The 24,565-nt window shown below is 44.2% G+C and overlaps 2 protein-coding genes across 2 annotated transcripts; both read left to right on the top strand.

The window, feature by feature from the left end:
• Positions 1–3,316: 3,316 nt before the first annotated feature.
• On the top strand, positions 3,317–18,059 carry LOC144888635 (tubulin beta-4B chain-like). Its single transcript, XM_078767251.1, has 4 exons — positions 3,317–3,388; positions 7,062–7,170; positions 9,808–9,918; positions 16,900–18,059. The coding sequence occupies exons 1-4, from the start codon at positions 3,332–3,334 to the stop codon at positions 17,958–17,960; spliced, it is 1,338 nt and encodes a 445-aa protein (XP_078623377.1). The 5' UTR covers positions 3,317–3,331; the 3' UTR covers positions 17,961–18,059.
• Positions 18,060–18,940: 881 nt separating this feature from the next.
• On the top strand, positions 18,941–24,097 carry LOC144888572 (uncharacterized). Its single transcript, XM_078766995.1, has 3 exons — positions 18,941–22,193; positions 22,321–22,458; positions 22,550–24,097. Exons 1-3 carry the CDS (start codon positions 18,941–18,943, stop codon positions 22,717–22,719), a joined length of 3,561 nt encoding a protein of 1,186 aa, XP_078623121.1. The 3' UTR covers positions 22,720–24,097.
• The last annotated feature ends 468 nt before the right edge of the window (positions 24,098–24,565 follow it).

Below are 24,565 nucleotides of genomic sequence, written 5' to 3'. Positions count from 1 at the left end.
ACTCCATGGATGAATCCTGCGATTGCCTAGAGTTGCTCATAACACCGGACTTAAATAACTTATTGATCTCCTTGGAGGAAATCCCCTCCCAACCCAGATGCTTCTGGGCTGCGGCAGAGATTATAGCTATTTTCTCTGTCCTTCTTTTGGCTTGGGCTGCACAATTAACAACTTCCGTGATGAAGCCAATAAACGCCAGTCTTGAAAAGTTCATGCCCATACTGGTTCTTGACCCCTCGGTTTGGCATTCTTGATCACTCGTCTGGGTCTGGACTCCCACCAATCTTGTTAGAGTTGGGTCCTGGACTGCAATTCTGGGGGCCAGGATGATGCCTTTTGCAGGGGCCTGGCCTTGGGGACCTTGCGGACGGCCTCTGCATAGGATAGCTTCCCTGATGTTTTTATTTGTTGGATCTGGATGGCCCTGAGGAATTCCCGCCACAGTTGGCGCAGAACATCTTGGACGTAGTACAATCCCCGCGCTCGTGGTCTCCATAGCACCTGCTGCAATGCTGCTTACCACTACAAGACAGAGCAGTGTGGCCAAACTTCTTACACGTGTAGCATCTTAGTGGACGGGAAACATATTCCTGGACAGAAAATGTTTGATACCCCAGGAACACTTTGGGGGGAAGAGCCAGGCTGGCGAAGGATAAAACCACCGATGATGTTTCCACCTTCACCCCTTCCCTTATTGTAGTGAACCGGCGGGCATCCACAACTCCCATATCAGCTAAGTGGGTCTTTATGTCATCTATCTCGACGGATGGGGCAATACCATAAATCACACCAGCGATCTAGGGATGAGGCAGGAGACTCGACTGCCACCAAAAAGAGAGGCTCTCAAGGCCTTGTCACACTGGGAAGTGCATTTACAAAGAATTAGCATGTCCCTAGAGCTGAGGTTTTTTTTAGCACTGATAACGTCGCCCAATTCACTCTTGATCAGGGAAGCCATTTGGATTGGATTCTCGGAGCACAGGGGTTTCGACCCCTCTGAAGTCGAAATTATAATGGGAAATCCCCCATTCGGATCATCCTGGCTAACTACGGCCTTGCCCGCAGCAGGAGCATTATCACTCCCACCTTGGACGCCCGTAATCACGTATCACTCCCGCCCGTAATTATCCTCACACCTCCCGAGGGGAGTTCAACCCACTGAACCACTGACTAGACGATCGGTCTCCACTCAACGTGTAACCTTCCACTAACTCGCCATGTCCGCTTTGACTGTTGTGGCCTGTTCCAAGGCAAGGCATATTAAGCAGGCTGAAAACGCAGAAGACCCCCTGTGAGGGAGAGCAGGCTGACCAAGGATAAGCCTGTTTTTGTTTTAATTGCATAAGCTGGTTAATGATCTTCAAAAGGGGTGTTTAAACACACCCAAACATCCAGTTTTCATTCATGCACTCCCTTGGAGGTCGATAAGTATGCATGCAAAGATTGGGGCTGCTAGGTTTCATGGTTTTGGAGTTATTGAGGAGAAACACACACAAACATGCTGATGGACACACATTGCCTTTTATTACTATACATATCCGTTATCTGCTCAGCCACCTCCTGTAATACTTTCAGGTGCATACTATCTGGCCCTGGACATTTATCTACTCTTTGCTCTCTGAGCTGTTCTTTTACTTCCAACACTCCAACCTGGAACTTCTTTGACCTCAAAAATAGTTGCATTCCTACTTCAGTGATGCATTATGCAATTGCTGTTTAATTCACAAGTTAATAGGATGAAAATTGATGATTTTTCAGACAAAAATTGACGATTTTACATGTTTGACCTTGATTTGACATTTTGACTTCAAATAGTTACTTACCTTCCCAATTTAGTGATGCATTATGCAATTGCTGTTTAATTACCAAGTTAAAACGATGAAAATTGATGATTTTTCAGATTAAATTTAATGATTTTAGAAATTTGACCTTGAGTTGACCTTTTGACCACAAAATAGTTACTTTCCAAACTGAGTGATGCACCATGTAATTGCTGCTTAATCACCAAGTTAATAGGATGAAAAGTGATGATTTTTCAGATGAAAATTGATGATTTTATAAGTTTGACCTTGAGTTGACCTTTGACCTTAAATAATTGCTTTCCCAATTTAGTGATGCATTATGCAATTGCTGTTTAATTACCAAGTTAAAACGATGAAAATTGATGATTTTAGAAGTTTGACCTTGATTTGACCTTTGACCTCAAAATAGTTGGTTTCCCAATTCATTGACAGAATAACGCACGAGACCAACCAATATTATCGAAAAATCTTCGATTTTTGCAAGTAACAAACAGACAGCAAAACAGACTGGGGTGAAAACAAAACCTTGTAAACATTGTAACATGATGAAAACATTGTAACAAAGCATATATTAACGAGGACAGCACTCAGTAAAGAGCATACCTCCGCCAGGACGCCAGGTGAACACTTTACGTTTTGTATCCCAGAGTAGACCACAAAATCACAATACAGAATCACATTTAATCAAAATCATTCGTCCACAAGTTTTTGAGATATCCGGTTTTGTATCGTTTTTGGCCCTATCTCCCAATGGTGAAGAATCACTTTTAAAATGATAGTAGCCAGATCCGGATCCGGATCTTCACCAAAATTGAATCGATTCTTCCTTGTCACACACCCAACCGGTCCACCAGGTTTTGTCCAAATCTGTCCATAACTTTTTGAGATATCCTGCTCTATGTTGGTTTTAGCCCTATCCCCCAATGGTGAAGAATCACTTAAAAAATTAAATAATTCTCATATCCGAATCCATATTCAGATCTTCACCAAAATCGAATCGTCCTTGTCAGACACACAACATCTCCAGCAAGTTTCGTCCCAATCCCTCCACAACTTTTTGAGATATTTTGTTCACCAACAAACGGAGAGACGGGGGTGAAAACAACCTCCATCCACCTTTGGTGGCGGAGGTAATTAATGCTATAAATAATATTAACGACAATAATAATATTAGTATCATTTGGCAATAATAATAATAATAATAACGAAGTCTTCGAGACAACGATTGTGTTAAGCATGTTTAAACATGTACAAGAGAAAGTAGATGATAGAAAAGAAAGGTGAGAGGAAACCTGCGCATGCGTACTGAGTATTTCTAGATTTCCATCCCATAATTATGACGCCTCAGCTTTATACTGTCACACCATTGGCTGAGCGGTGCGGTTGTCGGGGCAACGGGTGGGATGGTCTCCAGCACACCTCGACCGAGCCAATAAAGTCCCGTGACCGGCGCGTAGTTCATGCGCGGGTGTTTTTATATTTTACGGTTTTCTAATTTTGTTTTTATTTTTGTGGAGATCTTGTCAATCATGAGGGAAATCGTGCATCTGCAGGCCGGTCAGTGCGGGAACCAGATCGGCGCCAAGGTGAATATATATACTGTATGTATATATATATATAAGCGTGTCGGTGATCGATCGGTGATTGTGAATGTTTTCGATGTTAAATATATTTTTTACGCGGGAAATGGTCTTAGGTTAACATGTTAATTATTTGGTCGATTACTGCGTTTGCGCCTTTATCGGTCTTTGTCATATCTTGAGTTAAAATCTGAGGTGAGTTTTGAAATGTAAATGATCTTACGCTTATGTCGACATTAATATTGTCATTTGAAATGTTTCACCTTGTACTCCAATTTACGCTCTTCTCAGATGCGATGTTTGGTGCCGTTTTCATTAAAAACTCCCCTTGTTTAAATTGTTCATTTTGATTGAACGAGAGGGGTTGTTTTGAGGATGCGCGCGAAAATGAGGTGTTTATGGTCGGGTCCGCAAGGGTGGGGAGGTGGGGGGAAGGGAGGGTTTATGGTCGGATCCGCAACGTTGGGGGGAGGGGAGGTGTTTATGGTCGGGTCGCAATGGTGGGGCGGCAGGGTTGATGGTCGAGTCCGTGACGGGGAGGGGGAATTTATGGTGTGAGGGTTGGAGGTCGGGTCGAAAGTGATATGGGGGGGTGGAGGAGGTGGTCTGGTGGTCGGGTGGAAAGGTGCACTTGGTTGTTGGTGGTTGGGACGAGAGGGGTTGTTGTTGGTGGTTGGGACGAGAAGGGTGGTTGGTGGTTGGGACGAGAGGGACGGGGTTGTTGTTGGTGGTTGGGACGAGAGGGGTGGTTGGTGGTTGGGACGAGAGGGACGGGGTTGTTGGTGGTTGGGACGAGAGGAGAGGAGCGGGGAAGAGGGGGGTGGGGAGGGGGGGAGGTTGGTGTTCGGGTTTGAGGGGAGGAGGGATGATTGGGGATTGGGTAAGAACTTTCTGATTAACAGAATATTGTAAAAATTTAAATTACGGGGTAGCATGAAATCGCAATTTTGTAAGACAAGGTTTGTCTTTAAGTACCGATGCTGCACTCACGCTACTTGTATTTGTATTGACATACTTTCGATAGGTTGATCTACAACATGTTGATTATTCATTTGCGGTTAAAACGTTTTGTTGTGCAATAAAGCGACGATGAATCGTCACAAATGAACGATGTGAGTTCTATTTTGTATACGTGTTCAAACTAACTGTCCTCTTCCCTGTACACCTGAGATAGACGGATCAAATTGTTGTAACAAGTCCTCGTCCATGACTTGGCCTACCGACGTTACCCCAACCATGATCCTCCACCCAATGAGGCCAGAAACACGAACATGTTCTGTAACGTATCATAATCGCAGCCGGACGCAGGGTAAACCTATTGTCCCCTCTGGGTAGGGGAGTAATAAGGGGGTGTCAGTGGCCTGCACAGTGAGAAGCGGCGGGTGGGCACTGGGCATGGCATGGCATGTTTGTGGTGAAAATGTGAGGACAGAATCATGGTCGAGGTATTTTACACATGGAATGCTCAAGAGGAGGGTGATTGCTCCAGGTCCAGGTAATGGGTTTCGACTGGAATTTTGATAAGCGGTGGGCCGAAAGCGTCGCAGCGACATCCTAGGATCCCAAGCCGGCACCCTAACCGCTAAGCCAACACCAGGCTTACCATATATATTACCATCCTGTGGTAAAGGTGAAGTACCCTTTTGGTAAACTCCTTGGTGTTGCTGAGCTCCGTTGGAGTCCTCACCAGGGTTTTGTTTATTGTAGCAACCGCTACCTCGTTGCTGTGCAACGTTTTATTAGCTCTGGGAATAAAGCCATTTCTGTTTGATCAATTGGCTTTTGCTGCCCTTGCTGCCCTTGCTGCCTTTGCTGCCCTTTTGCTGCCCTTTTGCTGCCCTTGCTGCCCATTTGCTGCCCTTGCTGCCATTGCTGCTCTTTTGCTGCCCTTGCTGCCATTGCTGCCCTTGCTACCCTTGCCGCCCTTTTGCTGCCCTTGCTGCCATTGCTGCTCTTTTGCTGCCTTTGCTACCCTTGCCGCCCTTTTGCTGCCCTTGCTGCCCTTGCTACCCTTGCTGCCCTTTTGTTGCCCTTGCTGCCCTTTCGCTGCCATTGCTGGCCTTGCTGCCCTTGCTGCCCTTGCTGCCCTTGCTACCCTTGCCACCCTTTTGCTGCCCTTGCTGCCATTTTGCTGCCATTGCTGCCCTTTTGCTACCCTTGCTGCCCTTTTGCTGCCATTTTGCTGCCATTGCTGCCCTTTTGCTGCCCTTGCTGCCCTTTTGCTGCCATTGCTGCCCTTGCTGCCCTTGCTGCCCTTTTGCTGCCCTTGTGTGAATAAATTACTGCTTTTTGAAAGGGAATAAAATAAAATTTAAACTCGAACGGCACTCGGTAGAGTCCTTCTGGGAATTGTCTATCTTACCACTTTTGCGTCTTGACTGTTCACACCTGGCTCGAGACCGTCAGATCAAACCAGCGGAGTTACCACTTGGATGAGAGGTCTCTACCTACGCAAGGCCTACTATTTTAGGCCATGAGTTAGGGGTTGGGATGGCTTGTTGCAAGGAGCTTGGCCATTTGGCCCATCAGGCCTGTGCTGTCCACACCACACCACATCAGTTCAATTTATTAGTTGACTTGACTTTATTTCATGCACCTATGGTAGGACATGCCCCAAAGGACCTCCTCCTGTATAATTTTTAATGATTATGACGTCATAGGCAACTGTCACATAGTATGGGTGCCATCTTGTAAAAAACCGAAAGAAGTTGCACCTCTATATCTCCGAAAGCGCTGCATAGAAAAAAATTGAGACATGGCTCATTGTAAAGAACTCTCCATGGGGAATAACATGTTAATGATGATGTCATAGGTGCCTCCATTATGACGTCATAATTCGACAAGTACAAAACTTCATCCGATCAAGATGAAATTTCTTGAGCGTCATTAAAGGATAAATTGGTAGAGGAAAAAAACAAAACGCCATCGGTCACATGTTTCGGCCGCCATATTTGTTTTAAAACAAAAGCCTTAAACACAAATGCATCCTGGCATGGGTCTGCAATCTCCGATTGATCTTGTTTTTGTACTGCATTTGGCTTGATACGCAATTGATAATTATATAAAACTATGATAGGAGATTGTTTTTGACAATATGTATCAAGTTGTCACTTTAAGCTCATTTAATAACATTTTATTGGGTCGAGCAGGTTGGTGCAGAGGAAGCACACTTGACTCTTGACCTATTTGGTTGTTTTGACTCACAGCCTTATTATAAAATGACGATGCTCTGATTGGTGCTTCCAGGCAGGTTGAGTGATATGCCGCCTGTCCCTCAGATGTTAAAGTCTGACATCCCATCTGCGAGCATTACTTTTTGGCTGTAAAAGATGTCAGGGTGGTAGGCATGTTGATGCCGATGGCATATTGGACAAACTACAAATTCCTGCTCGAATCTCCTTTACTTGAAAGTCGAGCCTGGCCAATTGGTTTGTCAGCCTTCGGCCAATCTACCTGCTGTGGGCCGACCCCACGAGATGGTTCAAGTAATTGGGCCTGTCAGTGGTTTTATAGCATGTGGAGTTGATTGGGCAAGTTGAAATTAAATTATTATTTTTTTGGTTTCAAATGATGTTTATCAATTTTGTGATTTACGGCTTCTTTGCAATGAGTTGTAAAATATTTTATACATAGGTATTTTTTTTTCTTGTTTAATAAGCTATTGCTGTTCTTGGCACAGTTCTGGGAGGTTATCAGCGATGAGCATGGCATTGACCCCACTGGATCGTTCAATGGCGACAGTGATCTGCAACTGGAAAGGATCAACGTCTACTACAACGAGGCTGCTGGTGCGTACGCCATCCTCTACCATCCTCTACCATCCCCTACACCTCCCCTCGTAACCTCAAGTGGCTTGTTTGATGATGTAATATCAAGTGGTCACCTGTGGTCGTTGGGAATTCAAGTGCAAAACGTAATTGTTTCAATGCCCCTGATTTTTTGACCTTTGGACCTGTGGGTGTTTTGAGATGGTAGGTATACTCGTTCCATGTTGTAGTTGAGTGTCTGTTTCACAGAAAGCAGGTTCATGTGATCTGACTCTATTTTAAATGAAATGGTCCTTGGATGACAATCTCTAACACCTCCATAAATGCGCTGGTAAATACTTGGAACCTTATAAATGTGGGTGGTTCTCGCAGTTTCAATGAATTGCGGCACCATATTGGGCTTGGGTGGTGAGTAAGGTTTGATCCGGAATCGTTAACATCGTTCGTCACAGGTGGACAAATTTGCTTGTAATTCCTGTGAAGGTAGAGCTGCATTAAAAATAAATTCATGAAAATTCCCATCTAATAACACTGCAAATTCCCTTATTTATTTTTGTCCCCCGTCGCTCAGCGGAGCGAAAGGGGGACTATGGTTTTCCCGTGCGTGCGTGCGTAAGCGAAGGACCGCATTCGAATTTGGTGTGTGGGTGCAACCCACGTCAAAATCCAAGATGGCCGCCGCCATGTATGTCTGATGCCATGTATGTCTGAACCTTGTAACCTGCATATCTTGAAAAATAAGCGAAGTACCAACGTCTAATCTGGTGTGTGGGTGTATCTATTGGGTCGCTACGTCAAAATCCAAGATGGCCACCACGATGTATGTCCAAACCTTGTGAGATGAATATCTTGAAAAATAAGCGAAATACCAACTTCTAATTTGGTGTGTGGGTGTATCTCGCCATAAGGAAGAATGCTATTGAAAATTGGGTCGCCACGTCAAAATCCAAGATGGCCGCCACCATATATATGTCTGAACCTTGTGAGTGAAATATCTTGAAAAATAAGCGAAGTACCAACTTCTAATTTGGTGTGTGGGTGTATCTAGGCATAAGGAAGACCGCTGTTTAAAATTGGGTCGCCACGTCAAAATCCAAGATGACCGCCGCCATGTATGTCTGAATCTTGTGAGAAGAATATCTTGAAAGATAAGCGAAGTACCAACTTCTAATTTGGTGTGTGGGTGTATCTCGCCATAAGGAAGAACGCTATTGAAAATTAGGTCGCCATGTCAAAATCCAAGATGGCCGCCGCCATGTATGTCTGAATCTTGTGAGAAGAATATCTTGAAAGATAAGCGAAGTACCAACTTCTAATTTGGTGTGTGGGTGTATCTCGGCATAAGGAAGACCGCTATTGTAAAGTGGGTCGCCACGTCAAAATCCAGGACGGCCGCCACCATATATATGTCTGAACCTTGTGAGCGAAATATCTTGAAAAATAAGCGAAGTACCTTCTGGTGTGTAGGTGTATCTAGGCACAAGGAAGAACGCTATTGAAAATTGGGTTGCCACGTCAAAATCCAAGATGGCCACCTCCATGTATGTCTGACCCTTGTGAGCGAAATATCGTATCATAGCATGTTTTCTGCGTGTTCCACTTTGTCAACTCACATCACTTCCCCGACGGGGGACCTAGGCGTCACGCTTGTTTAATACAGAGTCGAGGCTCGTGTAAGAGCAAACGCATCGAACACAAAAATACAAAGGGACACACAAAACATATAATAAAGGGAATGGGAGATGAGGGGCAAAGAGGGAGGCACACAAGCAACAGTAGAGAACAGAGACAGCGGTATATCTGTGGAAGAGAGAGGGCAGGAGTGGGGTACACGGTATAAAGCAAATGAATACTACTCGGAATTTCAGGAGTGAAGTCAGAGATTGGAAGAGGTGGATTTGAGGTGTTTTAACGGGGGTAGAAAAGATCAAGGTTTTGGATGGGGGAAGATAAGAGATGGTGGTGAACAGCTGTTGTAAAGACCTGGAGGGAGGAGTGGGATTGAAGAGAGTGAGGGAGTTTGTTCCAGAGGCGGGAGAAAAGAGGAATGAAGGAGTGAAGGTGAGCAGAGAGCCTAGATTTTGGCAGTTTCACCATAAGAGGGTTGCTGGCAGATCTTGTGCGACCTGCAGGAATATTTGGAGGACAGCTGGGGGAGCTAGGCCGGAGTGGAGGGCTTCCCTTCCTCGGAACTTCAATCCACAATGAGGTCTTTCATCACATCATGCCCGTGCAACTGTCTCCATCTTGTGGTTTGTCCGTGCTCTATCGTTTTAAATGACGAAGGTCGAGCAAGGAAGCAGCACATGCCATTTTAAATCTTGCGTGTGACTTGGTTGATGTTCGAACATCTGACATCCCAGATTTGTAGTGGACGCTCGAACCATTAAGCCAATCTTGTGAAAGACCAACAATAAAAGGTAAATAATATGGGATAACCACATCTACCACTTTTACGTGGGGGTTGCGTTCCTGGAAACCTCATAAAATAATACCAATCGGGTGTTAACCCATAGTTGGAGTAAGAAGTTTCAAACCTAAAAGTCTTTGTACAAATCGAATTTAGCATTTAATGTGGAACATTGCTTTGCTGTTTGCTTGAAAATTGGGTGCGAGATATTTAATTTGCTTGTTTCGCACCTTTGTTGAACCTTGTAGCAGGGAAATACGTTCCACGTGCGGTGCTGGTGGACCTTGAGCCGGGCACCATGGACTCTGTGCGCTCTGGTCCTTTTAGTCAGATCTTCAGGCCCGACAACTTTATATTCGGTGAGTAGTTTGTAAGAAGACCATCCTTTTCGAGCGATTCTGTACAAGTTTGCTCGAGCGAGCAGCTATTTGGTGGAGGAGGCGGTACAAATGCCGAAGTTGCTTTAATAAATGCATGTTTGTGTACGTTGTTTTTAATCCAGAAATCTAGTCTCATTGAGGAGGTCGGAGCATATCGCTGCCATAAGTGATTATATGGTGGGGATACGTTCCTGGTAATTTGTAGGTTCAGGGATTTCATTTGTGCAGACTTTATGCATCTTTCAGACGATGAGATGGTGCAGGTGGAGGTGTGCAACCTTTAAACGAAGCGACGTTATTCTAGCGTGCCTTTACTTGTTTTGTCTGCTTTGTAGTGCTTGTGTGAGTCTGTACTGCATCGCCTTTTGAAGTGTTGTTGATATTCCACTTCTGTTACATGTTTCATTGAAGTGCATTGACATGGTAAATTAATTATTTATGGTAATATTGAGTGCTAAAACTTTGGTATTTGGAATTTTGCTGTTGACTAGAGAGCTCACAGAGAGCATGGAGCTTATGCATACATGTGTTTGAGCTGTCTACCTGGAGTCGCCATGATGGCCTAGCTTTAAACTGTCACCCTGGTGTTTCGTATGTACGATGAGGCTTGGTGTGTATTGTCTTGTGTCCCATCTGCTAACATTGGTTGCAAGCTAAATATACCACTGTGTCCTTCACCAAGAGATGAGCGATCGCTGACACTTGTCCTGTTTGGTCGAACATCAGGCATCACCAGCCGGTCCGTGAAATACTTGCTCTGTAAGCATTTCCTAGCTGACCCCAAAAGGTGGGAATAATTTGGGGCATTAAGGATGTGGTAGTGCTAATAGTTCAGATGGCATGCAATTACAGACAACTTTCTGTTTGAATGGGTATGACTGCCTGATTGATGTACATTTTGATTTGTTTAAGAGCCTTTGTGCTGTTTTATGTCCATATGTACATGCAGTATATTTACTTTCACAATAACTTTACTACATTGTTTTTAATTATCCTTAATGACTATTTACATTGTTTTTACTTATTAATATGATTAATATAATATTAATATGTATGTATATGTATATATACAGGGTGAGCCAGAAATATGGTCATTTTTGAAATTCGTGTGAAGGAAATAAAAAATTGTATTTCAAAATAAATTCCTTCATGATATTGAAGTACATAGCATGCATTTTTATTATTTTTCTTTTTTACTGAATTAGTTTTGCAGAAGCGACCCAATGACGTGGCTTCAGCAATACGGTGCAACCTCCCACACCACCAGAGTGTCCATGAATAATGTAAGGGCGCTCTTTCCAAAGCATGTCATTTCCAGAAACGGTGATATTCCATGGCCAGCGAGGTCACCCGATTTGACTACATGTGATTATTTATATCTAAAGGATAAAGTGTATGTTAACCGTCCACAAACTCTTCATGAACTTAAGGAAAACGTCAGACGCGAAATCAATGATATTGATGTGGCCATGTTGCAGAACGTCATGAATAATTGGCGTCTAAGATTGGAGGAATGTGTCGGACGAAATGGTGCGCATCTCCTCGATGTTCTTTTCCACAAATAAATGGCATGTTATGTACTTCACTTTCTTGTAATAATTTGTTTTGAAATACAATTTTTTAATTTCCTTCATACAAATTTCAAAAATGACCATATTTCAAGCTCACCGTGTGTGTGTGTGTGTGTGTGTGTGTGTGTGTGTGTGTGTGTGTGTGTGTGTGTGTGTGTGTGTGTGTGTGTGTGTGTGTGTGTGTGTGTGTGTGTGTGTGTGTGTGTGTGTGTGTGCAGTCACATGAAAAAGTAAGTACACCCCATGTAAAGTTTTGACTTTTTCAACATATTTCAACATACAGCTATTTGATCTTCATTTCAACAATATTGATAGATAAAGGTGATATAATATGACAAATATCATGAAACATTTACATTTTGTAGTCCATTGTATAATTTAAATAAACATAAATGAAAATTTCACATGTGGAAAAAGTAAGTACACCCCTACAGGCCTACATTTATCACTACTTCAAATACCTAAAATTAGAATCAGGTGCACCAGTTCAGGTGCAAATGATTAGAACATCATGAGAGAGGATCTTGGAGGAACCTGTCTTATTTAAACCTCAGACATTTAGTTTGGTTTGCTCTTTCTTGTTGAAGTATGCGGCGACACCATGCCTAGATCAAAAGAGCTCTCTGAGGCCTTCAGAAAGAAGGTTATAGATGCCTACGAGTCTGGGAAGGGATGTAAAAAGATCTCCAAACAATTTGAAATCAATCATTCGACTGTCAAGAAGATCATCTACAAGTGGAGAAGATTCCAAACAACTGCCAACTTGTTGAGGCCAGGCCGCCCCAGCAAGTTCAGCCCGAGAATAGACCGCAAGATACTGAAAGAGGTCTCTAAGAACCCCAGAATGTCATCACGGGACCTACAGGTAGCTCTTGCCACTGTTGATGTCAACGTGCACGAGTCTACCATTAGAAAGAGGCTGCACAAATTTGATCTACATGGGAGGCGTGCCAGGAGGAAACCTTTGCTGTCCAGAAAGAACATCAGGGCAAGACTAAAGTTTGCCAATGAACACCTAGGCAAAGACCAGCACTTCTGGAACAATGTGCTCTGGACAGATGAGTCAAAGGTAGAGCTATTTGGCCACAGTACCAGAAGACATGTTTGGCGAAAACCAAAGACAGCAATTGACCACAAGAACCTGATACCAACTGCAAAGCATGGTGGTGGAAATATTATGGTTTGGGGCAGCTTTGCTGCGTCAGGGCCTGGGCAGCTCACCATCATAGAATCCACTATGAATTCTTCATTGTACCAGAGGGTGCTTGAGGTTAATGTGAGGCCATCTGTCGGAGAGTTGAAGCTCAACCGAAGGTGGACCTTGCAACATGACAATGACCCTAAACTTACCAGTAAATCCACCAAGGAATGGCTGAAAAGAAAGAAATGGAGGGTTCTGGAATGGCCAAGTCAAAGGCCGGATCTAAATCCCATCGAGATGTTGTGGGGGGATTTGAAACGAGCTGTGCATGCAAGAAACCCCTCAAACATGGCACAGCTGAAAGAATTCTGCATGGAGGAGTGGGCAAACATTTCTCCCAGTCGATGTCAGAGACTGGGAGACAGTTATAAGAAACGCCTACTCGAGGTTGTTTCTGCCAAATGGGGGCAATACCACCTATGAGAACCAAGGGTGTACTTACTTTTTCCACGTGCGAAATTTGCATTTATGTTTATTTAAATTATACAATGGACTACAAAATGTAAATGTTTCATGATATTTGTTATATTATATAACCTTTATCTATCAATATTGTTAAAATGAAGATCAAATAGCTGTATGTTGAAATATGTTGAAAAGTCAAAACTTTGCATGGGGTGTACTTACTTTTTCACGTGACTGTACATATATATAATTGTTTTTTGTTTTTCTTTAACTAAAGAAGCACACTGACCTTATGACATGACACTGACGTCATGTACATCAATTGTACCGACACTTGTTGTTAACAGGTTGTGCAGCAATTGCTGGGGTGAGACTCAATCTGTGCCTTGCTTCCTAGTCAAGTTAGGGGGTTCAACCTGTGTATATTAACGGCTTCGGTTGGTCACAAATAAACAATTTGCAGTATGTTGTCCTGATGAGAGAAAAATAAGCCCTCGTCGTGACGGCATGGTGTTGAAGTTGTGGGGACTCACTCCTTTGGAGGAGGGGTCCAATTGTATGACCATGCATTCTGGCCCTTTGGGGTCAGGATGCATGTTTTGATTGACCATGTGTTCAGCTTTTGGGTTGAGGTGCATGTGTATGCCAATGGGACAGTCTTGATAGACGGTGTGCCTTGGCCGTGGGGTCAAGGTGCATGTCCAAGGCTGTTTAAATGTTTGATATTTTACCTTTTTTATTAGAAAAAAGGCAGGCCTCATAAGGCCCATAATGAGGGCAAAACCCAGATTGACATCTCTGCCTTTGTCTATTTGTGACCAAAGAGCTTTAATCTCAGTCCGCAAAGACTTGACTTCCACACGGATGCCTCCTAGTTGGGAGGTGATGTGTTGGTATAATTTATGTACATGACGTCAGTGTCATGTCATAAGGTTAGCGTGCTTCTTCAGTTAAATTTAATATTCCTGACTGCAAACCTCCTAATTGTTGATGAGCAGGGCAGAGACAACGTGTCAGCGTGGCAGGCGACACTTGTTAACAAGTTGTGCAGCAATTGCTGGGGTGAGACTCGATCTGTGCCTTGATTCCGAGTCAAGTTAGGGGGGGTGTGTGTCTGTGTGTCAGTGGGTGTGTGTTCGTTCATTCCGCTTTGAGAAATAGGGTCCAGGACTAACTCGTTCTCAAACCAGGGACTGTCTATTACCCCGTGCAAGTGAAGCGAAACGTAGGGTTAAATTAATTGGTTGACTTTGTCTGTCTACAAATTTCAGTTTATGATCAGGGAACGACTTGACTTCAATTTGGTTATAGCTCCACCAAAACGCCACCACCTCCACCCAACAAAACCAGAAACTCTACCAGAAAGTTAATGTAAAGGGGGTGCCAATTTTGATTCAAACAGCTGCTTGAAGTAAATGTATTTTATTTGCCAGATATAGGGTGCCCATTTATATGAACTTTTCTAGAGCATTACTTGGGTCCTCTTAAGCCCCAGTCACACCGGGCCTGCGACCAGGTTACGACCTGGGCTTTTTTTTTTTTTTTTTTTTTTGTATACTGAATCGAGGCACGTGAAAGAGCTAACATTTACTTCACAAACAAATCAACCAGACAAACAAAATATATAAAAAGAGGGAGCGGAAGACAAGATGGGGAGAGAAGGGGAAGCACACAAACACAACAACATTTGAGTGCAGGGAGATGGGGGAAGATAAGAGATGGTGGTGAACAGCTGTTTTAAAGACAAGGAGGGAGTAGTGGGATTGAAGGGAGTGGGGGAGTTTATTCCAGAGGCGGGGAAAAAGGGGAATGAAAGAGTGAAGGTGAGCAGAGAGCCTAGATTTTGGCAGTTTAACCATAAGAGGGTTGCAGGCAGATCTTGTGCGACCTGTAGGAATATTTGCGGGACAGAGCCCAGAGAGAGCTGGGGGGGCAAGGCCAGAGAGGAGTCGGTAGAAGACGGAAAGACCACCTACCTGCCTGCGGTGAGTGAGTGAGAGGCCCTTGGAGTTGGCTTCATCGCGGGAGATTCCAATGATTCTGAACGCTTTGGTTTCAACAGCGTGAAGACGAGCTAGGTGTGAGGCAGGAGCACCAGCCCAGAGGGGAGAGCAGTATTCCATTGAGCTGCGGATGAAAGCCTTGTATGTGGTGAGGAGCTCAGGTGTGCCAAGGAAGGACTTCACACGACGGAGGATGCCCAGTCGGCGACTGGCTTTGGAGGCCAGATTAGAAATGTGGGTTTCCCAGGAAAGATCATGGCAGATAGTGAGACCCAAAAGCTTGAGTGACAGAACTTCTTGGAGAGGATTATTCATAAAGTGGATGGGAGGGTTGTCCAGTCGGTCTTTTCGGAGAGACATCGTAAGAGTGTGAGATTTGTCAGGATTGAAAGACATGTTCCACTTGTTTGCCCAGTCTGTGATTTTGTCCAGGTCTGCAGAGAGTGAGGAGGCTGCAGACTGCCGATCTGAGGGATGAGGAATGGAGCGGCAGAGAGTGGAGTCATCAGCAAAGAGATGGAGAGGATTTTCAAGAGAGTCAGAGAGATCATTGATGAAGACCAGAAAAAGCACAGGGCCCAGAACACTGCCTTGGGGAACTCCAGCCTGAACAGGAAGGGGGGATGAGAGAAACCCATTCAGGGCCACACGTTGACCACAGGGCCACTAGAGAGGAAGTCCGCCAGCCATGCGTGGACCAGCCAGCTGCGACCGAAAATTTTGTGAATCGCGGGCAAATCGTAGAAAGAGCGCGCGACTGGTCGCAGAGGTCGCAGAGGTCGTGGGTGATCGCCAGAGCAAAATCAGTCGCAGCAAGGTCGATGGTCATGTTCAAAACTTCTGACCTGCGATTCCAAATCGTAAGAGGTCGCAGACAGGTCTTACATGGTCGTACCACCAGTCGTGCATGGACGCACCACCAGTCGTGCATAATCGCAGGTCAAGTAGTCGCACGATTGGTCGTGCTACTGGTCCTGCCACCTGACGATTGGCGGTGCCACCTGGCGTTCAACCTCACGATCGAGCCTGCGAGCGTTCGCAGGTCGCCGCGATTGATTGTCCGAGCGGTCGCAAGTCGCCACGATTGACCGTACAATTGGTCGCTGATCGCCACCACTATTCGCACGATTACCTACGATTGATCTTGCAATCGATCTTCTCCAATCGTTGGTGATCGCACAACCACGCGTCCCACCAATCGTACGATGACCCCTAAGACCAATCGCTGTTTGCGATCGCAAATGGAGAGCGTAGCAAACATTGACGATTGGTCGTACCTCGGCCAGATTGCCATCAATCGCACGATCCAGAAATCGTACGATCCGGTGTGACTGAGGCCTTAAGAACACAAGGGTAGTCCAGCATGCCTGCGAGATTTTTTTTTGAATGTCCCTTATTTTCTATTGTTTGGCAATTTCTACAAGCTATGGTACATACCCTTTTATAAAGGGGCCTTTTCGATGCCCCTGGAATTTTTCCCAACAATGAACACTCTCGTGTGGGTGTACTTTGAAGATGTAATGTTTGATGAAATGGCATATTTGCACGTGTTGTTATTACAAATTAGGTTGGCTGACAGTGAGCAACTGAGCTAACAATTAATTTGTGCTATGAAGCTTGTAAGTAACCACCACTCAAATATTGATTGTTTCAATGTCAATTTGACACTTGTGTGAGCTGTAAGAATTCCCCCTTTCAAAGTGAGGTATTTATTGAAATTCGCCAAGAAAGTGCAGTGCCATGACACTTGTCTTTAATTTCTTTTTCTTTGCTTGTTCAGGTCAGAGTGGTGCAGGAAATAACTGGGCCAAGGGTCACTACACTGAGGGTGCGGAGCTGGTGGACTCTGTGCTGGATGTGGTGCGGAAGGAGGCTGAAAGCTGCGACTGCCTGCAGGGCTTTCAGCTGACTCACTCTCTGGGGGGTGGTACGGGGTCTGGCATGGGTACGCTCCTCATCAGCAAGATCCGTGAAGAGTACCCCGACCGTATCATGAACACCTTCAGTGTGGTGCCCTCACCTAAAGTCAGTGACACTGTGGTGGAGCCTTACAATGCTACACTGTCGGTACACCAACTGGTAGAAAACACCGACGAAACATACTGCATCGACAATGAAGCTCTGTATGATATCTGCTTCCGTACCCTCAAGCTGACAACCCCCACTTACGGGGACCTCAACCACCTAGTGTCTGCTACCATGAGTGGAGTGACCACATGTCTGCGTTTCCCTGGACAGCTCAATGCTGACCTGCGGAAGTTGGCCGTCAACATGGTTCCCTTCCCACGGCTCCACTTCTTCATGCCCGGCTTTGCCCCACTTACGGCTCGTGGTAGTCAGCAGTACCGGGCACTCACTGTTCCTGAGCTCACACAGCAGATGTTTGACTCTAAAAACATGATGGCTGCTTGTGACCCACGTCACGGCCGCTACCTCACTGTGGCAGCCATTTTCCGTGGCCGAATGTCGATGAAGGAAGTGGATGAGCAGATGTTGAATGTCCAGAACAAGAACAGCAGCTACTTTGTGGAGTGGATCCCAAACAATGTAAAGACCGCAGTGTGTGACATCCCACCTCGTGGTCTCAAGATGTCCTCCACTTTCATTGGGAACAGCACGGCCATCCAGGAACTGTTTAAACGCATTTCGGAGCAGTTCACCGCCATGTTCCGGCGCAAGGCCTTCCTTCACTGGTACACGGGCGAGGGCATGGATGAGATGGAGTTCACCGAGGCAGAGAGCAACATGAACGACCTCGTTTCCGAGTACCAGCAGTACCAGGATGCCACAGCGGAAGATGAAGGAGATTTTGAAGATGAAGGCGATGAGGAGTTGGCTTGATGCATTTTGTCTCCTTCTTCCTCCTTCTCTTGTTAATTATGTTTATCTTTTTCCTTCTTCAAAGATCACTCGCGCATTCAAATAAAAATGTTAAGCAAGTATGCTGGTTTTGCCGTTGAATTATTTGCATCTGGTGGTAAATCTTTCACAGGCATTTTTACATTGCATTTCTAACGAGAACGGCACTCGGTAGAGAGCATACCTACACCAGGCTGAACAGTTTACGTTTTGTATCCGATTAATAGGTTAGACAGGTCCATGCCAGGCAGAAATGGCGCCGTTTTCCAGTCAAGGTTTTCTCAGTGGATTTATATACTTTTGATCATACTCTGTCGAATAAGCTTGTGGGCCACCCTGAAATTTGCCTCAAATCCAAGATGGCGGCCAAAAATCCAAAATGGCCACCAGAATAGCTAAAATAGTATTTCTGAGAGTTGCTTTTACCCATAGATGATTTTTTTTCAACTGATTGTGGCCTATTATGATAAAGAAAGATAACTCAGTCATAACTCAGCCATAAAAATTAACAATCGGTACTTTATTAACAAAATGGCCGCCGGGCAACTTCCGTATTACGGAAACTGCTATAACTTCAGTTCCGAGTGTGATATGATTATAATTTTGGTGTCCAGTCATATGTTTTTGGGGTCAAGGAATCCATATTTGTACTTTTTATTTCAGTGAAATATATATTACAATACATTTTGATTCAATTTCTTGGTTTCCATTTCAGATTCCTTGAATCCGGATGCAAAGAAATGATTCCATGAATGCGGACGCAAAGAAATGATTCCATGAATCCTGGCTTAGCAGATACAGTGAATCCTCATAAAATTACTACATAAAGACAAAACTTTTTTGGCACAGGAGAAAAGGGTTGCACAATGGCATCCACGCCGATTTTGAGTTTAGCAAGGGGCGACAAACCGTTGTGCTGCCTCTGTAATGAAACTATTAAGGACGTTGAGTCAGCTTATAATATGACTGAGGAGGGATTGCAGTCTATTCAAGAATTAGCGGGAAGATGGGTTAAAGTTGACAAGAGTCTGTGTACTCAGGCACCATATGCTGAATTTCAATCAGCCGCTGTGAGACTATCTAGTGCAGGCCATGATGTCAAGATTCATGAGAACTGTAGAATCACATTTCGGAACAGAATTGCCCGAAAGGAAGCCCAGTCTCGCAAACTTCCCGTTTCCAGTTCAGAGAATATTCATGAGTCGAATGAACCAGTTGCTGCTCCCGCGTATAGGATACGCAGGGGGTCACTTGAGAAAAAGCAAATCTGTTTCGTGTGCAACGTGGATACGAAAGATGACAGTAAACCGTACAATAGTGGTGGTCTTGGTAGATGCTCCGAGAAGAATGCTGTCAGTAAAGTAGAACGTTCAAAGGACATGAAAATCAAAGATGAAGGAGATAAGTTCCATGATGCAGCGAAGCGACTCGATGTTATTCTGAGTGGAGCATCATATGACATGTTTGCAGTTGATGTGTACTATCATAAAAGTTGTTATGACAATTTTACCTATGCATATGATAGAAAGTTGCTGTCAGCGGATGCAGCAGAGAAGGATAGATTAGCTACCGAGGTTATGGACAGCTTTTTCAAACTGTTTCACCGCATGGTAGTCAAGGATCAAAAGGCGTATTTCCTGAGAGAATTGATTGAGGACATAAAGGAGATCAGTGAAGACAATGAACTTGAGGACCCTCCGATTTCAAAAACCTGCATGTTGAAAAAACGACTGACTGAGAAATTTGGTGACGCCATCGACTTCCACTTGTTTGGGAACCGGCTAGTTGTCCATTCCACTGCGGTCAATCCGATATCGTATTCTGCGGCTACAATTGAAGGAAATGGTCTACGTGAATCTGATTTGACAATAGCATTTTCAAAGCTGATTCGACGTAAACTTTCACAGAGGTATGATATCAAATGGCCCCTTGAACCAGATGAGCTGTTTGATCTACTCGATAGTCACAGACCTCTTCACTGTATCTTCAATGCCATTTCTTGGTCAATCAATCCCAGGAGATCTACAAACGCATTTGGGTATGCTACGGCTACAAGCAACGCTGAAGCGGAGAAAATTTCAGCTATAACTCAGAGCTGGGAAAAAATGGTCAAAGGTGAGCGATCACCATTAGGAACTGCTTTGAGTTTGACCATACATAGAATCACTGGTAGCAAAGAGGCAACTACTCTCTTGAATCGATGTGGCGTTGGAATACCATACACAGATGTCCGTGACTTGAACAATAATTGGGCAAAGTCCATCAGCATGGAGCACAAGAAGATGCTACCTCCAGGTTTCGTCAAGGGTCGAAGTGTACATATAACATTTGATAACTCAGATGGTAAACAGCAGACGCTGACGGGAGCCCAAACTACTCATCACACAACTGGTACAATATTCCAGGCTGTACATGCTGATGATACCGCCGCTGGCAACACTTCAAAACTTAAACAGTCCAATATCATTGAGCAAGAGGAGCCTGACTATGGAGCATCCAAAATCCCTAAGAAAAGAGCACCCCCTCCATCCTTTCCCGACTTCAATGATGACTACAGAGATTCACAAGTGTTACACGATGCTCTGGAACGGAATATTGCTTGGGTTCTCGTTGGTACTGTTGGTGACGACTGCCTAGAAGAATACTTTCCTGAGATTGATAAAGACGTGCTGGGACCTGTAGGTTCTGCGCGTCACATGAAAACTGGAGTGGAAATTAACCAAGGTATTGTCAGTGGATTGTTGTCATCAACCGAAGCAGGAGAGAAACAATTCCAAGACTTTGTTAACCTTAGACTCAAGGCTACTGGAGAAGGCAGAATGAACATTTTTGACAGGATTGTGAATCTCAAGATCAAAACGGGCATGGAGAAGGTCAAGAAAAATCCAAAGGCAGTGAACGTTCTCAAGGAGGATCGACAAGCATTTGGTGTGTTGGTAGGAAAGGCAACTACCCCTGAAGAGGCACATTCACACCCCCTGACAACTATTCCACTTGCCCTTGCCACACCAGAACGAGACATTCGACAAGGTTCTAAAGCAGCGCTGAGGAACTACCTTATTGAGGAATCTTCATCAACTACAGAGGAACCGCCAAATAGAAGCAACTGGCTGATTGACGGAATGGCAGCTGTAAAGTCAATCCCGGCTCAACAGACTTGGGGAGAATACACTGATGCCCTATTGAAATTCTGCATGCCACCAAGCCAGTCAAACCCAAAACAGCTTGGGATCATATTTGATTCCTACTGTACGTCCACTACAAAGGAGTTAACCCAACGACGCCGAGGGATCTCTGGTAGAAGAACCCACATCACAAGCCCCGAGCAGAGTATGCCCAGAGGCAAAGATTGGGACGCATTTCTGCATAATGCTGAAAACAAGACTGAGCTGATTAAATTTATGGTCACTTACTTCAAAAGTGATTCAGTCAGATCGAAACTCAGAATTCCACTCACCGTGACAGAGGAACAGAATACATGGTTGATCACGCAAACTAAGTTTGAACAACTTGAATCCTGCAACCATCATGAGGCTGACACCAGGCTTGTTCTTCATGCAAGCAAGTGCGAAGGTCCGGTTGTGATTAAGGCTTCAGATACAGATGTACTGATCCTCTTGAGCTATGCCTATTCTGTCTGCAAACCACCACAAGACTGGTTCATGAAGATTGACCATCGGTACGTCAGTGTCAAGAAACTAACGACTCATTTTGGAGATGAAGTGTGTCAAACTCTCCCAGCATATCATAGCATTACTGGATGTGACACGACATCATTCCCATTTCGCATCGGCAAAATCAAGCCATTGAAGAAGATGTTGAAACAAGAGAAATCCCATCTACTCTCTCAGCTGGGCAGATCAAATCAATCTTTTCAAGATGCTACCAGTGCTAAATGCTTCTTCAGAACCTGCATGTATTCTGGAAGTGAACAAGAAAGCTTTGTTGAAACAAGGATCCGAACGTACAACACTCAAAAGGTGAAATCTAGTTCCAGCATCCTTCCAGACGAGAGTAGCACCAATGAACACCTCAAGAGGAGTGACCTTCAGGCATGGGTGTGGTACCAGTGTCTCAAGCAAAACATTGAGTATCCTTCTATCACTGACAGAGGATGGGAAAATACAGATGATGGTATCAGGCCAATATGGTTTACCTGCCCGCAACTCCCTCCAAGCCTCTCCAAGAAAAAGAGCAAGAAAAGACAAATTCAAAGTAAGTATACTAAAAATATATCATTACTTTGATCATTGCTTTTCGTTCCTGTCATAAAGTTCCTCCAATGTATTCCCACTGGCAGTGCATTCATCCAGATTAAATATGTGTAACCTTCCACTTACAGGTCTCGCGGAGTATGATGCAGATTTAGAAGATGCAGTAGAAGAGAGAAGCCAGCCTTCAAGGAAGAAGAGACACAGGAATACAAGCAGAAAACATGTACAAGACAGTGAAGTTCACTGTAGAGAAAGAGAAAAGCAAGGTAGATAAGTCCAAAATGCAATCGTAATTTTGTTATTTTTATATGATTTACTGTTTTGAATCCCGACTATATCCATTCACATTTTTTATAGGTATCGGTGGGGCAGAAGAAAGAGCAGAAGAATCTGAAGTTGATGAAGAGTACCAAGGAGATGGGGAAAATTCGGAGAGCACCATGGAACAACTTTCTTCGGATACCTGTGGACTTTATTCAGACTTTCAGAGTGAAGAGAGTGATCTTGATCTTGATCTTAGTAACTGAGGATTATGTGCCTTTTGAACAACATATTTTTCCCAAAGCATAACCAAAGCCGGGGATCATATTGAATGGGAATTCAGATACATTTTATAAACCTGTGTAGTTTGGTAGACGAAGCAAAACTGACTAGGAACCGTTCAGCGGCAGCCATCTTGGATTTATTGTTCATCCATGATTTAGGGGATGATCTATTGAGCTAGTGTCATGATAAACCAACTAAATGGATAACCAGACTTTGGAAACCAAGAAATTGAATCAAAATGTATTGTAATATATATTATGGAGCACAAGACATGACTGAATCTGCCACATCGGTGGCCAGTATTGGCAGCCATCTTAGATTTCTTTATGAACCAATGATTTCACTGAAATAAAAAGTACAAATATGGATTCCTTGACCCCAAAAACATATGACTGGACACCAAAATTATAATCATATCACACTCGGAACTGAAGTTATAGCAGTTTCCGTAATACGGAAGTTGCCCGGCGGCCATTTTGTTAATAAAGTACCGATTGTTAATTTTTATGGCTGAGTTATGACTGAGTTATCTTTCTTTATCATAATAGGCCACAATCAGTTGAAAAAAAATCATCTATGGGTAAAAGCAACTCTCAGAAATACTATTTTAGCTATTCTGGTGGCCATTTTGGATTTTTGGCCGCCATCTTGGATTTGAGGCAAATTTCAGGGTGGCCCACAAGCTTATTCGACAGAGTATGATCAAAAGTATATAAATCCACTGAGAAAACCTTGACTGGAAAACGGCGCCATTTCTGCCTGGCATGGACCTGTCTAGGTCGGATCTGGATTTGGACCTGAAGAAAAAGCTAATATCCTTGTTCTTGTCGCCTAACAAGCTCATCCACCTAGTTTTGTTATAAGTCACAGACAACTTTTTTTTTGAAATATAATGCTTTGCCCTATAACTCAATGCTATAATGCTACACTGTCGGTACACCAACTGGTAGAAAACACCGACGAAACATACTGCATCGACAATGAAGCTCTGTATGATACCTGCTTCCGTACCTTCCATGTGGTCACAATGCTATAACTCAATGCTATTATATAATGCTCAATGATTTCCATGTTTTAAACGTTTCCCAGTGTGTACCCTGGATAAGAATAGGTACGCCGTATCCCTGCGTGTCGTAGGAGGCGACTAAGAGGGTTGGCGTCAGGAAGGGCATCCGGCCATAAAAAACATTGCCTCAAAAAGAAAACCATGACAATTACAACTACATGTGGGCAGGGTACAGCCCGAAGTGGAGATCGGTTTCTGAGGTTTGGGACATGGAATGTAGGGACAATGACAGGGAGATCAGGAGAAGTGGTGGAAGTATTGGTCAGAAGAAGAGTGGACATATGTTGTGTGCAAGAGGCGAGATGGAAGGGAAGTGGTGTGAGAATGGTGAAGGGTAGGCAGGGACAGAAATACAAGTTTGTGTGGCAAGGGTGCCTGGAGGGCGTGAATGGTGTTGGTGTCCTGTTTTCTGAGGAGTTTGTAGACAGTGTGGTGAGTGTGACTAGAGTGAGTGATAGGTTGATGATGGTGAAAATGATGATTGGAAAGCTCTTGGTGAACGTCATCTCGGGATATGCTCCGCAGGTTGGTCGGAGCGATGAAGAGAAGGACAAGTTCTGGTGTGCGATAGAGCAGCTGATGGAAAACGTGAAAGATGAGGAAGTTGTTGTGGTAGGAGGAGACCTAAATGGACATGTGGGAAGGAGTATGGATGGTTTTGACGGAGTTCATGGGGGTTACGGATATGGTGTGAGAAATGGAGAAGGTGAAAGGATTTTGGAGTTTGCTGATGGAGCTGATTTGTTGATTTGTAATACTCA

The sequence above is a fragment of the Myxine glutinosa genome, chromosome 13, assembly GCF_964187855.1.
Source record: "Myxine glutinosa chromosome 13, kmMyxGlut1.1, whole genome shotgun sequence".
NCBI lineage: Eukaryota > Metazoa > Chordata > Myxini > Myxiniformes > Myxinidae > Myxine > Myxine glutinosa.
The sequence above is the reverse complement of the archived record's forward strand: the minus strand, read 5'-3'. Positions and strand labels throughout refer to the sequence as shown.

Excerpts from the sequence above, each read along its gene's own strand:
- LOC144888635 (XM_078767251.1), top strand. The coding sequence starts at position 3,332 with ATGAGGGAAATCGTGCATCTGCAGGCCGGTCAGTGCGGGAACCAGATC. Across the intron at positions 3,389-7,061 it reads GGAACCAGATCGGCGCCAAG|TTCTGGGAGGTTATCAGCGA; the intron begins GTGAATATATAT and ends TTCTTGGCACAG. Across the intron at positions 7,171-9,807 it reads CTACTACAACGAGGCTGCTG|CAGGGAAATACGTTCCACGT; the intron begins GTGCGTACGCCA and ends TGAACCTTGTAG.
- LOC144888572 (XM_078766995.1), top strand. The coding sequence starts at position 18,941 with ATGACTGAGGAGGGATTGCAGTCTATTCAAGAATTAGCGGGAAGATGG. Across the intron at positions 22,194-22,320 it reads CAAGAAAAGACAAATTCAAA|GTCTCGCGGAGTATGATGCA; the intron begins GTAAGTATACTA and ends TTCCACTTACAG. Across the intron at positions 22,459-22,549 it reads TAGAGAAAGAGAAAAGCAAG|GTATCGGTGGGGCAGAAGAA; the intron begins GTAGATAAGTCC and ends CATTTTTTATAG.